This window comes from Spermophilus citellus (genome assembly GCF_964194105.1).
Source record: "Spermophilus citellus genome assembly, chromosome: 15".
Lineage (NCBI taxonomy): Eukaryota > Metazoa > Chordata > Mammalia > Rodentia > Sciuridae > Spermophilus > Spermophilus citellus.
The window spans coordinates 79,045,655-79,060,095 of NC_138195.1; the positions used below are offsets into that span (position 1 = coordinate 79,045,655).

The 14,441-nt window shown below is 45.0% G+C and overlaps 1 protein-coding gene across 4 annotated transcripts in view; it reads left to right on the forward strand.

The window, feature by feature from the left end:
• Positions 1-14,441, forward strand: part of RBM20 (RNA binding motif protein 20) — a 184,851-nt gene that overhangs the window by 150,039 nt on the left and 20,371 nt on the right. For all 4 annotated transcript variants that reach the window (XM_081267743.1, XM_081267744.1, XM_081267745.1 and 1 more), the window contains 3 exons: positions 1,808-1,939; positions 10,442-10,521; positions 12,212-12,878. In XM_081267743.1, the coding sequence (XP_081123869.1) occupies positions 1,808-1,939; positions 10,442-10,521; positions 12,212-12,878 (879 nt within the window). The remainder of the gene's footprint in view (positions 1-1,807; positions 1,940-10,441; positions 10,522-12,211; positions 12,879-14,441) is intronic.

A 14,441-nucleotide genomic window follows, 5' to 3' on the forward strand; every position in this document is an offset into this window, starting at 1 on the left:
GTGAGATTGTTTAGATTAGTTTTATTCCCAGTTCAGAAATGACAGACAGAGGTGCTAACATGTTTATATTAAGCAAGAGAAAAAGCCAGGTGCAGAATTTGAAATAAACCCCCAAAGAATCTTGACTTTTTAGTTGCACACACTTCTGCCATAGAGTGTGACAATCTGAAGGAAAACCTCGCATCTGAGATCAGCCGGTAAATGGGAGGGAAGGAAGGGCAAAGAGTTTGCTTCACCTATTCAGTTCAGAAAATGGGAGAATTAGGGGCTTCCTATGAGAGCTCCCTGGCCACAGACCACTTTTCCCTCTCAACAAAGAGAGGCAGAATCAGTATATCCCAGAATAGTGCAAACCAAACGAATCTAAGAGACCATAGCAGCAGCAACCTTACTGTAGCAGCTACTAGAGGGAAAAAAACAGTCTGTGTAGAAACTCCATAGACACAAATGGAGCAGAAAGGCAATTTCTCTCTGTGTTTTATCAGAACAGATAAAGAGGAAAGATGCTGTGGAAACATGGTTGGGTCTTTCCCTTTCTCTAATTCACAGTGCCCCAGCCTTCCTTCAAGCCCAAGGGCTTGTGAGGCCCAAGGTTTTGAATATATTTCTTTCTCTGTAAGAAGAGTGAGGACTCAAGCAGCCTTGGCCTGTGCCTCTGTCTTGTGCTGTCATCACCAAATAGCAGCCCAGGGTCACATGGGCAACAGCCCTCCAACCAGGAACTCTGTGTTAATGGGCCCTCCCATCCCAGAGGGGCTTCCATGGCATGATATAGTCCAGGACCGACATACATAATTAAGAATAATTTGGTAACCATGGAGATCAGGAGAGGGAGGGGCCATCTTATAATGAGCTCTTTGGGTAAAGTTAATAAAAAGTTCTCTTTGAACAGATGAGATCAAAGAGAGTTCTTCCTTATACTGATTTTTTTCTTTTTATTGAGTTATAAAGTAGATACTCTCAAGTGTATAAAGTACACTAGTTTTAAGTATACAACTTCATTACTTATTTTTTAAACATATGTACATCCATGTAGTTAAAACACAGGACATTTTCAGAACATCAGAAGGTTTTCCTTATGGCCCTTGCCAGTCATCTTCCCACCCCCACTCCAAAAAGAAACTCAATTCTGACTCTTGTCACCATCAGTTTTGCCTATTCTTTTTTTTATATGCCTCTTCTTTTTTTCTTATGCATATACAGCACAATTTTTCATGTCTATGGGTGTACACAAAGTAGACTCACACAATTCGTGTCTTCATTCATGTGCTTGGGGTAATGATGTCCATCTCATTCCACTGTCTTTCCTACCCCCATGTCCCCCTCCCTCCCCTCCCTCCACTTTGCCGTATCTAAAATTCATCTATTTGTCCCATGCTCTCCCCAGCCCCATTATATATCAATATTTTCATATCAGAGAAAACATTTGGCATTTGTTTTTTTGGGATTGGCTAACTTCACTTAGCATTATCTTCTCTGGCTCCATCCATTTATCTGCAAGTGCCATGATTTTATTCTCTTTTAATGCTGAGTAATATTCCATTGTGTATATGTACACACTTTCTTTATCCATTTATCTACTGAAGGGCATCTAGTTTGGTTCCACAGTCTAGCTATTGTGAATTGTGCTGCTATAAACATTGATGTGGCTGCGTCCCCGTGGTATGATGTTTTTAAGTCCTTTAAGTATAAACCGAGGAGTGGGATAGCTGAGTTAAATGGTGTTGAACTTCATTCACATGGACTCATACTACATACATAATTTTGTTCAAGACCAGTGAAGTCGAGACCTTCCTGTCTCTTCTAGGCCTTTTTAGAGATGGCTTACACAGAAGCTGCCCAGGCCATGGTCCAGTATTATCAAGAAAAATCTGCGGTGATCAATGGTGAGAAGTTGCTCATTCGGATGTCCAAGAGATACAAGGAATTGCAGCTGAAGGTAAGGCATCCTGTCATTCATTCCGTCATTCAACAAGCAGCAGCTGACTTTTTCCTACTTGCCAGACACTGACCTAAGTGCTGTTGGAAGGAGAAGTATAGGAAGAGATTTAAAAAATTACTCACTCCCTTTGAGGATATCACTTGGAAAGGCAGCAAGAAATGTGTTCATTGAGGTAAGTGCCAAATGCAAAGGGCTGTCTGAGGCTACAGGGGCAAAGGATGGTTTTACAGGGGAAGATGTTTACAAGGGAAGTCTCGAAGGAGGAAGTCAGTGGGACCGGTGGTTGCCTTTTGGTGGGGGGAGGTAGGCATAAACCCTGAAGACAGCTTCTGCTCTGCGTACACAGGCCTTCAGTGACTATTCTCTGCCTATCACCACCCTTGATTTCTCACTGTTTCTTCCCTCTCCATGCTTATGTCCTACGCTGCACAGAAGTCTTATAAGGCAGCACCTGACTAACCCGGCCACTGGAAGAACTCATGGATTAATCGAAATAATTCCAAACAGTGCTTCAATTTTGTTTTTACCTTGTTCTGCTTTTCTTTCTTTCTTGTTTTTTCCTTTCTTTCCTGTTTTTTTTTGGGGGGGGCGGGAGGGGGGGATACTGGGGATTGAACTCAAGGGCACTGAACCACTGAGCTACATCCCCAGCCCCATTTTGAACTTTATTTAGAGACAGGGTCTCCCTGAGTTGCTTAGCACCTCATTTTTGCTGAGGCCGACTTAGAACTTGCAATTCTACTGCCTCAGCCTCCTGAGCTGCTAGGATTATAGGCGTGCGACACGGCACCCAAAACTTTTCTGTTTTATTGAGAAGTATAATATACAGCAGAGTGGCTAATTATATTTCATAAAATGTAAAAAATAATATTTGGTGAAATCTCCTAAATACCATAAGACCACTACCTAAGTCAAGAAAGAATTTGATCAGTACCCAGGAGCCCCTGAGAGTCCTTCCTCCTGCTGGGGTCTTGCCTCTTCACACTCCTGACTTAGACAATAATAATCATTTCTGTGCTGGTTGTATACCCATTCATGACTCCCTAAACAGTACTCAGTGGTGAAAAGCTGAAGTTTTGTCTATTTTTAAGCTTTATGTGAATGAAACCACATAATATCATGTTTCGGGTTTTGTTTCTTTCATTCAGTATGTGTCCTCCATGTTGTTGGGTATGTGGGGGATTCTCATTGTATATACATTTCTGTTGTATGGCTGTGTAGTTTGTTAATCCATTCTACTGTTGATGGATATTTGAATTCTTTCTAGTTTTAGCATATTAGGTACAATCTGCTATCCTTCATAAATGTGTCATTTTGGTACATGTGTACATAGTTTCTGCCTGTCTGGGGACAGTGTCAGGTTTACCATTATTTTTATTTTCCTGATGACTGGTTGGGGTTGACTGCTTGGGGTTGACTGCTTTTTCATATGTTTATTGACTATTCCATCTGGATCTTCTTAGTGGGAAGTTTTTGTTTGTTTTTGGCTTGTTGTTTTGTTACTGTTTTAAAGCCATCTACCCATGCTTTTCTTTTGCATTGTCTTCTGATTGATGGGCAAGAGTTCTTTTTAACTGGAGCATTTAGTCCATTGGATTTATTGTAGTTAATGTTGTATTTGTTTTGAAATCTACCCTCTGAGTTTGTGCTTTCTACTGTTCCACTTAATAGGAATTTTTCCAGGCATTTAGGCTCATTCTGTGTTTACTTAAGGGTCCATTTTGTTTAAGACTCACAGTCCTTAATCTGCCCTTAATCTTCAAGGTTGAAGTCAGAAGACAAAGGCTTAGTGGTATGTAGCTAGGACTAGCATTCCAACAAGTCTATATATGTAGAAGGGGAGTATGTCAACCGGTCGCCCAAGTCTTGATTCTGCTTTGCTTGCATTATTGCCTCTGAAGTTTCTTCGCCAATAGGCAGAACCTGCCATTTTTTTTTTAACCCTAATGAAAGCATCAGACAAGTACAAGATCCCACCCTGTTCTGTACCATGCCAGCTCCTGTTCTCTTGGCTTCTCCCCTGGGAGCTGAAATTGAGTTTGTGCATTGTGTTCCCAGAGGAGCTTTGGTGTCCAAATGAGATGTCATCATGAGTTTCTAATTAGAATGAACAACAGCAATCAGTTTCTTAAAGTACAAAGGCACTTTACCAAGGGAGATAGTTTGGAGTTGGGGTGATGCAAAAACTATGGGTCAAAGGGGTCAAAGGGTTCAAGTTGGCATTCAGCAGATGTTCATTGAGTGCCCATTGTGGGTGGGAACTAGGCCAGATGCCATGGACATAGATGGAGCAAGCTTATGAGGCGCTCAGTCTGGCAGGAGGAAAGACATATAAACAAAGAACCATAGCTAGCCCTGTGAGCCCGGCCAGATTGGAGGGTGGTAGTGCCAAAAAGGCTCTGCCCCTGCCCACTTTGATGAGCTTAGACAAGTTGCATGACCTCTGTGAACCTCAGTATCCAGATGAGGAATTTACTATCCCTTGAGTTTCTTGATTTTAAGCAAAAAGAATTTTTTTTTATACTTTTGGGCCTCACATCACCCTACCCTATGAAGAATGCAGGGTGGATAATAATAGTAATTACAAGAGTACAAGAATAACATGCACCTTTAATTGAGTCCTGGTGCTCTGGGGCAGGTGATGAACCAAGCACTTTGCATACATTATCTACTTTAATCTTGACGTCAGCCCTGTCAGACAGGTATTATTATCTCAATTTTACAGATGAGGAAACTGAGGCTAATAGAAGTTCAGTAACTTGCCCAAGATCACAGTTACTGGAAGAGCTATGATTAAAACTCAGCACTGTTTTGGTTTTGCACCCTGCCTACATTGTTATTTTAGGTTGTTATGATCTCCATTGTCCACACAAGAAAAAAAAATGGAGAAAGAAATAGGTAATTTGCTCATAGTCACCCATCCAGGAGAGAGATAGCAGAGATAGCATTCTAACAGAACTTTTCAAACTTCAAGGTGCATGCACATTACCTGGTGTTCATGTCAAAATGCATTTCTGATTCAGCAGGTCTAGGGCAAGGCATTTCTAACAAGCTCTCAGTAGATGCTGATGCTCCTGGTCCTCTGAGCACACCCGAAGTATCAAGGGCCTGGAACACATCATTTTCTGATCTTCAGTAGGGCTTTTCTCCCCATGCTGTCACACTGCTTCTCAGGGTCAATGTGAAGGTCTCATGGGATAATTTACATGATAGTATTTCAAAGCATATTTCAACTACAAAGCAATGCAGTCTTTATGCCCTTCGGTTGACATGAATCAGCAAGAATTCTCTCTGTGTGCAGCAGAAGAAACTATTCCAATTGAGTCTATTGACTTAATAAACAAGGAATTTATTGCCTCATGTAAATGAAAGTCCAGGAGTAGCTCTGGCCGCAGGTATGGCTGGATTCAGTACCCACATGAGATCGTTAGAACTTGGTTTCTCTCTTCTCTGCCTCTTGCTGTCTTGGCTTTGGTTTTTGGGTGCCTCCTGTGATGGCCCTTAGCAGCCCCAGTCTCTCTCCTCTAGATGGCATGATAGCTTCAGTGCCTTCAACAGCTCTGGCCCTCATGTCCCCATTTCCTTCAACAAGAGAGAGCCAGGCGGTTTCCTGGTAGCTCCCGTAAGAGTCCTAAGAGTCACTCTGATTGCTTTAGTTTAGTGCATGTTCCTATTCCGGAGCCTATCTCTGTGGCCCGGGGGAAGACCATACTTGGATTGGTGCATCTCCTGCTCCATCCTCAGAGCCAGGAGACCTACACAGACTTCTGGAGTGAGATGGCGTTGGAACAGCTCCTACCAAGAGGCAGGAGAATAGCTACTAGGCAGGCAGATGGCAAAACGCCACATCCCCATGTGTCTCTGGGTCAAAGGGTTTACCACATCCTGTCCCATGGGGGTAGACAGAGGTGGGGGCAAATTTTGATTCCTCATTCTGCTCCAACTTTGCTTTTTGCTCATGAGGAAAAGTGCAGGGAGAGAAAGGATAGGTTTTAAAGTATTTTCCTCTCTTCTGATTGCTATTTTCTTTGCCCATATCTTCTTTCTCCATTCTCTCTTTGAAGCAGGGATTCTATTCCTCAGGGGATTTGGGCAGAGCTTTTCATATCACAGGTGCCCATGTAATAGGTGCAGAATGAAGGGGAAAGATCACCTCTGAAGGAGTGTTGTCCTCACTGCAGACCAGGACAAGATGACTGGACTTGTTGCTGGGTTGTTTTTTGGAGACTTCTTCAATAAGTATAGAATCATAGTGTCTCCAGTATAGAATTTAAACCACCATCTTCTACTTACTGCATCTGAGAGTTGTTGTTGGGTGTGTGTGGGGGCTGGGGGGGGTGTCCTTGTGCTCAGATTCTCATTCAGTAGGTTTGGGGTGGGACTGACAGACAGTCTTAGGTTCTGTGGGCAGGGGTCCTGGTTTCAGAGCCACTGGCCTTGCCAGCCTCTGGTCATGAGACGCAGTCTTATGAGTGGCCCCTGATGCTCTCAGTTGGGAAGATTGAATTGGGAAATTGGTGGTTGAGGGTCTTCTCTGTGTACAATATGATACTAACAGTTGTGATGAATATGAGACATGGGCCTCACTTGGGGAGGGTTTACTATCTAACTGGAAGACAAGTTGTTCTAGTGTAAAATGATACAAGATTTAAAGATAAGTCCACAAGCATGGGAGCTACTAGAAGTTCAGTGTCAAAACTTTGTGTGTTTTAGGAACATAAAGAAGGGAGAATGGGGCTAGGATTGTGGCTAAGGGGTAGAGCACTCGCCTAGCATGGGTGGGACCCAGGTTCGATCCTCAGCACCATATTAAAAAAAAAAAAAAATAAGGGCATTGTGTTGTGTCCATCTACACCTAAAAATAAATAAATAAATATTTTTTAAAAAGAAGGGAGAAGTTCCAAGGTGCCTCTACTTAGGGAATTTCTAGGCAGAAGGAGTCAGGAGAGAGGAAATGGAGAGGCTGGGGTGCCCAGTAATGTCAGAAACAATAAGGTCTGCCTTGGTAGGACTTAGCTCTGATGGGTTCTGGCTCACCTGGAAGGTTTCAGCATCTTCCCAAGACTCTGGAGGTATGAACCACAGTTGTGGAGCGGTCTGAGGACATAAAACTCCCCAGCAGCTCCTCCTGTGTTGCAAGCATTCCACAGCTCTCATGGGTGCAGCCTGCCATGCCCTGTGGCTTTTGGTTGATGACAGATGGGCCTCATTATCCCACCTTTACAGGTGGAGAAAGTGAGTCTCTTACAGGCAACCAGCCTTGACCCTAGGTCACCCTGCAGCTGGAGGTAGAGCCAGGGCCGTTCTTTCTGAGTTGAGATTCGAAGTCATGGTGTCTCCCTCTCAGTAAGCCTGCACTTTCCTGGAATGACATGGGACTTGGAATCTCATCCTGTCTTAGAAGCAGCAAGATGTGTGGATTGTGAGCACCATGGGTGTTCCCTGTGTGGTTGCTGGGCTGCATCAGTGTCTTCACAGGATAGATGAAAAAAAAAAATAACATCGGAGATTTGCTTCAAAATAATCTAGGGGGTGGGGAAATAGGTGGGGGTACAGATGCAAAAAAGATAGAACAGAATTGTTGAAGATGGGTAAGGGGTCTACGGAGCTCCATATACCTCACTCTATTTTTGTATATTCAAAATCTGCTTCAATAAAAAGTTACCCCAAGTTGTATCATAGGCTTACTCTGTTCTCTCCCTTTTTGACTTTTCTGAGGTGATGACAGGTTTATTTCATCTGTCTTCTTTTTACCTTTAACCACAGAATGCAGAAGCTGGCCTGAAAGAAAGGTTGACAGGCTTTTCTTAGAGCTTTGAGAAGTCAGTTCTGTTATTTGAAAATCTTTGGTCATTTCTGTCCCCTTCTCAGATAGCAGCTGGCGGGTGTTTGGATCAGAGAGTGCCAAACAGTTTGCAATTATCACTTCTAATAGTGGAACTGACCCTCTGATCCTCTGGAGGGGACACAATGCCTGTGGTCACTAGCCCCAGCATGTACTATTTGCATTCTGTCTTGCCAATTAATTTTCTGCATCTCCATGCCTCTGTTTCTCCAGCCATTCATCTTGGAGCAAGTGTTATGGGGCACCTGTTCCATGTGAGTCTTTGTGCTCCCCTGGCTCTGGGATGGAAGGAATGATCAGGAGGATCTGAAGTTCCAAAAGAGCAGAAGATAGTTGGGACCTTGGACAAAAGTCCCCTATCTAACCTCCTCAGGGAATTTTTACTTTTATATTCTGAAAAGTTGCCATGTATGTTTTACCCAGTTTGGGGTTCCTTCTTTAGCCTTTGCCTGCTATTCTGTCTTGGTAGTGTGGACCTCAGATTTGAGACCTAGGATGTGGCCTCTGGAGTGATGGCAAATCTCATCGCATGGACTTGGTCCTGATGGCTCCGACTGGCTTTCCCAAGCTCCACTGCTCATCAAGCGCTGGCCTGCGTGAGGGCAGCACTGTAGTGGGTCTTTCTGTGAAGCAGCATCCCAGCTGGCCTTTCCCTTGATGATACAGTAGCCAGCTTCCACTGTGTGGTCCCTTCTACTGCAAGAAGGTGACCAATCACCCAGGCTGAAGAACCGGTGATCTTAAGTGGGATGGTGGGGTGGAGGGAGACAGGAGGCAGCTTGGGCAGCAGGCTTCTCAGCCCAGGGCAGTAGCCCAGTCTCTTTCCTTGCTCATGCCTGGGCGCTGTGTGGCCCAGTTCAAATAGGTGAAGTCCTGGTTGACTGTGCACATTCTGAGTGACCTAGTTAGTAGAAGTGGCACTTTTCATATTCCCATAAAGGGCCAACCTTTATAGCTATAGGTGGACATAGAGGGACACTCATCAAAGTTACAAGGTGCCTTTTGAGGTGGCTGATCCAAGTAGTGCTAAGTTCCTGGACCTACTGTCAAGCAGGAATTGGCTGGTTTCTTGACCTCCTGTGTCTTCTTTACACCACAGGGGTGGGGTCAGCTGCCTTCTCTTCCACTTTCTTTCCTTTTGCATCTTCAGTTGACAAGAGATCCCTCCCTGAATGGAACATTGCATACCTCTTCCCTGTGTCCTAGCATGGACCTCTCACCCCGAAGCCGTAGGCAGTTCCCCCTTCATTCTCCCCTTTACTTTGCATGTTTCCCAGTCGGGGCCTCAGTTTCTACAGTAACACATGTTAGCAGCTGAGCTGCTTAGAGTACTCACAGGATTCTAGTTCCAGCTACATCACATTTCTGAACCTGGCTTCCCTATCCATAAAGTGAGATACATGATGGTTCATGAAGTTTGAATGACTTAAGGTTTCTTGGAATTACATGGGAAAAAAAAAATACTTGAGAGCCTGGGTACCATGATGCATACCTGAAATCCCAGCTACTCAGGAGGCTGAGGCAGGAAGATCACGAGTTCAAGGGCAGCCTCATAAAAAGGACTTGGGATATAGCTTGGTGCTAGAACACCCCAGTTGAAAAAAAAAACTGATTAAATTTCTCAATAAAAATCTTTATCAGGTCTGCCATTATAGACTGAGGGTTTTTAGTCCTGTTTTTTTTTTTTTAATAAGCTTTATTGAAACATAACATGTACCATAAAAGTCACCCTGCTCAATACGTGTTTATTAAATGGGTGAATTATTCAGTCTTTTGAGAAATGGTTCTGCCTTTTCTTCGGTGCTCATAAATTTATATTTTGAAAGCATTTATTTTTTATTATTTTGTTGTTATTTGTCCACTCAGAGTTTAGGAAAGGGCTTTGGTTAAGATTCGGGGACTGGTTTGGTCCTGTCCAGGCACAGCCAGCACATAGTGATCTGGAAAGGGACGAGCCTCTGGGTGCCTGGCATTTTCATCTGTGAAACAGCCCTCCATGCCCACCTCACAGATGTGCCTTGAACATCAGGTAATTCCTATGTATGGATACACAGGAATTAGGTATGGAAGGGGTCACGCAGCATGGAAAGGAACCTGGAGGTGAAGTGTCGGTTGTCAAGTTCAGGATTCTTTAACTCTCTGACTTTGAGCCCCACTCAACTCCAGGAGTCACCATCTGCATGGGACACAATGTGGCTGGTGAGCCTGGAGGTATGCAGGAGTCTGTGGGCAGAGGCTGCATTCAGTGACCTTCAAGTCTCTTTCCAAGTTTATAATGTCTCTCCTTTTCCTCCCTCCCTCCCTCATGTTTGAAGTTTTTTTTTGTTGTTGTTGTTGGTGGTGGTTTTTTTTTTTTTTTAAATTTGGGAGGAAGGAGATGGGGATTAAGGAACACTGCTTATCCTTAGCATGTGGGTGGTGAACTTGGGCTCCTTTTATTCCCAGCTCCGTGGATGCCACATTCTCAGGACCTCAGCCCTGCCCCGTTCCACATGGTGCTCACACTCCTCATCGCTTGGATTAGGCCCTTTTTTCTTCCTCATGAAAGGCACTTTCCCCCTTTGGTGGACTATAGTACCAGAGTCACTGCTGCTGCCCTCTGGCATTGGTGAGGCCATCTCTGATCTGATAGTGATCTCTCTGATTTTGCCTAGAAACCTGGAAAAACCGTGGCTGCTATCATCCAGGATATCCACTCCCAGAGAGAGAGGGACATGTTCCGGGAAGCAGACAGGTGAGGCTTCGGGTCTCAGGGCAGTTCAAGGTAGTGGGAACACTCTCCTGTCTCTCATTGTTAAGGGGATTTGAGTCACACCATGCCCTATCCTCATTCCTGTCCTATCCACTTGCCCTTCTGGATTCTACCTGTCCATGTTCCCAATGAAAAGCACCAGTTCAAAAGAGCTGCTTGGGTTAACATCAACGGAATGCAAAATGCTAGGCTATTTTTCCTTTGTAGGAATAAAACAAAAGGCCTGTTAATACATGGCCCTTTGAGGCAATCTGTGCTCTTCTAGAACAGCCTGAGCATACATGTGCGTGTGTGCTTATGTGTGGGCGTGTATGTGAGGGTATGGTTTCTGTTTAGAGCCAGCTCTTGGTTTTTCATGAGCTGAATATAGACAGATGAAAAAGAATGCCGATGGTCTCAAAAAACCCAGCTACTTGCACACTTACTCTGAACATTGAATGCGTGCATTTTTCCAACTCATTTCTTCCAGTTGAAGTTGATGTCCAGGCAAAGTGCAGCTACAAGCTGATAAGGGTCACTCCCTTTTAAAGATAGTCCTGAAGACAATCAACATGGGCAACAGGCAAGAGTGGTCATGGGGCCAGCACAGTCTGTAGTTCTTACCCAGGGATGCCACAGATGGCGCTCTAACCTCACTATAGAGGTCAGAGCCCAAATGTTTGTCTTCCATGATGGTCAAGGCAGCGTGGTCCCCTGGCCAGTAAGAGCTTCATGGTTGTCCAACATTTGAGAACCAAATGAAAATTGTCCACCCTTTTAGGATATCAGGCATATGGCTCAGTTGGTTTGCTTAATAACCAGGCTTTAGAGCATATCTGTGTATGTGTGATAAGTGTTCATGCTTAAAATGTTTGTGTATTTTTAAAAATTTGTGGTTATTTGGGTTTTTAACCAACATATGTAAGGCCATATCATGCAGCCTGCAGTATTGTGATAGAGTAGAGGGGGATTAGGCAGGTTGGGATCTTTATCTGGGTTTTGGTTTCTTGATCTCAAATATAAGAAGGTTCTAGTTTTGAGGTCTCCTTCAACCCTTCAGTACCTGCTTAATTCTTTGTTTTTGAAATTTCTGAGTTCACCCTTCCCCACTGCCACTCACCAACAAATTAGCATCCCTCTACCATGCCCAGAATCTTCACAAATTGAGATAAGCACTAAATGAGAAAAATAGAAGCCAAGATGTCACTTATATTCTGATAGAGGAGTGGCTTCAAGTCTTATAAAAGGACTGAATGCCAGGGTTAGGCAGCCTTACCCAGGCTGGACAAGGACAATCTCAGACCCCTAGCCCCCACACCCATAGCCCTAAGATGAGAATCCCTGAGTCTCTGAGCACTGAGTCTCTGAGCACAGCTCACTTCCAAGAGGAAAAAGGATAGGGCGGAACTAAACCAATCCAATTATTCTTCCCAGGAGCAGAATGACCAATGGGGAGAGAGAGGCCAGTACCTTGCTTAGGGAAAGTCCCTCCTCGTAGAAGCCAGTAGGCAGGACAGGTCTTCTCTTGGACCACGTCCTGTGGTTCTGGACAGTTGTGACTGAAGAGTGTCCAGCTGGGTAGGGTTATGCCCAGTGTATCCATGGGAGAGACTGAGAATGCCAGTGTCAGGTGGGGGTGGGACGGGGTGGGGAACATGCAGATTCTAAATCCCGCTCCTTTGATCCCTCACAGATATGGCCCAGAACGTCCCCGGTCCCGCAGTCCTGTGAGCCGGTCACTCTCCCCAAGGTCGCACACGCCAAGCTTCACCTCCTGCAGCTCTTCCCACAGTCCTCCAGGCCCCTCCCGCGGGGACTGGGGCAATGGCCGGGACTCATGGGAGCACTCTCCTTTTGCCAGGAGGGAGGAAGAGAGAGACCCAGTCCCCTGGAGGGAGAACGGGGAGGACAAGAGGGACAGGACGGACACATGGGCACATGATCGCAAACACTACCCCCGACAGCTGGACAAAGCCGAGTTGGACGAGCGACTTGAAGGAGGGAGGGGCTACCGGGAAAAGTACCCCAGGTCTGGGTCCCCCAACCCCCTCCACTCCTCATCCAGCTACAAAAGCCGGGAGGAAGGCCACTACCGGAAAGAGCCCAAGGCCAAGTCGGACAAGTACCTCAAGCAGCAGGACGCCCCTGGGAGGTCCAGGAGGAAAGAGGAGGCCAGGCTGCGGGAAAGCAGACACCTCCACCCTGATGACTCTGGCAAGGAAGATGGGCTAGGGCCCAAGGTCACCAGGGCCCCCGAGGGTGCTGCATCCAAGCAGAGTGAGAAAAACAAAACCAAGAGAGCTGACAGAGACCAAGAAGGAGCTGATGATGGAAAAGAAAGCAGAATGGCCGAGAATGAGGTAATGATGCCATCTCCTTCCCTTGGTAAGGCGAGGCAGGTCCCAGAGCAGAACCTAACGATGCTGAGTATTCACTGAGTGAGTGAACGCTGCTGTATGCCAGGCACTAACTATGCTCCACATGTGTTCTCAGTTAAGTCACTTCATCCTCACAGCCAGCCTAAGAGGTTGGTATCATTACTACTGCAGATGAGGAAACTGAGGCACAGAGAACTACATTGCTTGCCCAAGGACTTTCTTGTGAAAGAGCCTGAATTATGGGCAATTATAGGCAGTCCGGCCCTCAATCCCACGGCACCCTATTTACTTTATAGGAAATTAGGGAGGGACATAGGGTGAAGGCCTTCTGTAGTCCTATTTGCCCAGGTAGAGTGGCCCTGAGCATTTGAACCCATGAAATCTGCCAAAGGGGATTAGCACTTTGGTCCACTTTCTCTTCTCTGCTGCCAAAAGCATCTGCCAATCTTGGAGTTCTGATGAGAGTGGTATATGAGAAGCGGTCACCACCCGCTAAATTTTATACTGGGTGCCCAGGGTGTGGTGTGTTTCTACAGACACTGCCCACAAGGCTTTAGTTCCATTTTAATAAAAATACATGACAACTGGCTGGCACTTTCATCCACGTGTCAAGAAGACTTATGCCCTGCCACACTGCTTCAGTTCCCACAGTGGGTGGGGGTCATGGGCAGGACTCTGGGTACTGGGTTTATATTCTGAGTTGACTTATGCTTCCTTCTTGCCAGAGCCTCCGACTTTTAAGTAGGGGTGGGATAGTAGAGGGTTGGCTTCTGCATAAGGAACTGAATTTTTAAAATCTTCTATGCCTATCTCCTAGTCACCCTGACCCAGGAGTTTGTAACAACTAAGTCCAAATAAGGTACCCAATTCTCAACTCCACAAACACCAAAAAGTCATACTTTTGGGCACTTTATTCTTTATTCCTATGTGCATGGGTGCAGTACCACCTTGCCAGGTGGTGCACTAGGCACAGGGAATTCAAAAGTGAATAGGACATAACCTGTGTTATGCAGAACCCAAGATCTAATGGTAGAGACAGACCTATAAAATAATTTGCATACAACAGAAACCATGTTGGAATTTACAGTGGATTAGGTGCTCTTTGGGCAATCAACTCTGCCCAGGGAGAAGAGGAAAATTGCACAGAGAAGGTGATATTTGAGCTGGGTATTAAATGTGGACAAAAAGCAATTTGGGATTCCTGGAAGAAGCAATAGCAAGGGCAAAAGTGAAAATGAAAGACTATGGTAAAGAAGCTGGAGATACTCCATGTGGTTACATCTTTAGGGCACATTAAGAGATGATTGGTTCTTTTTTTAAAGTAAAATCATGATTCTGGTGTAAAGATTTTAGTGAACACATGTTAAAGATTTTATTCAATTCGTTAATTAATAGAGACCTATAAGATGTAAAAGTATATAAGCAATCAGGAATGCTGAGACGAATTTGCAAGTGACAAATGACGTAAAACTGGCCTCTTGGTCTGGGGTTGTGGCTCGGTGGTGGAGCACTTGCCTAGCATGTGTGAGGCACTGGGTTTGATTC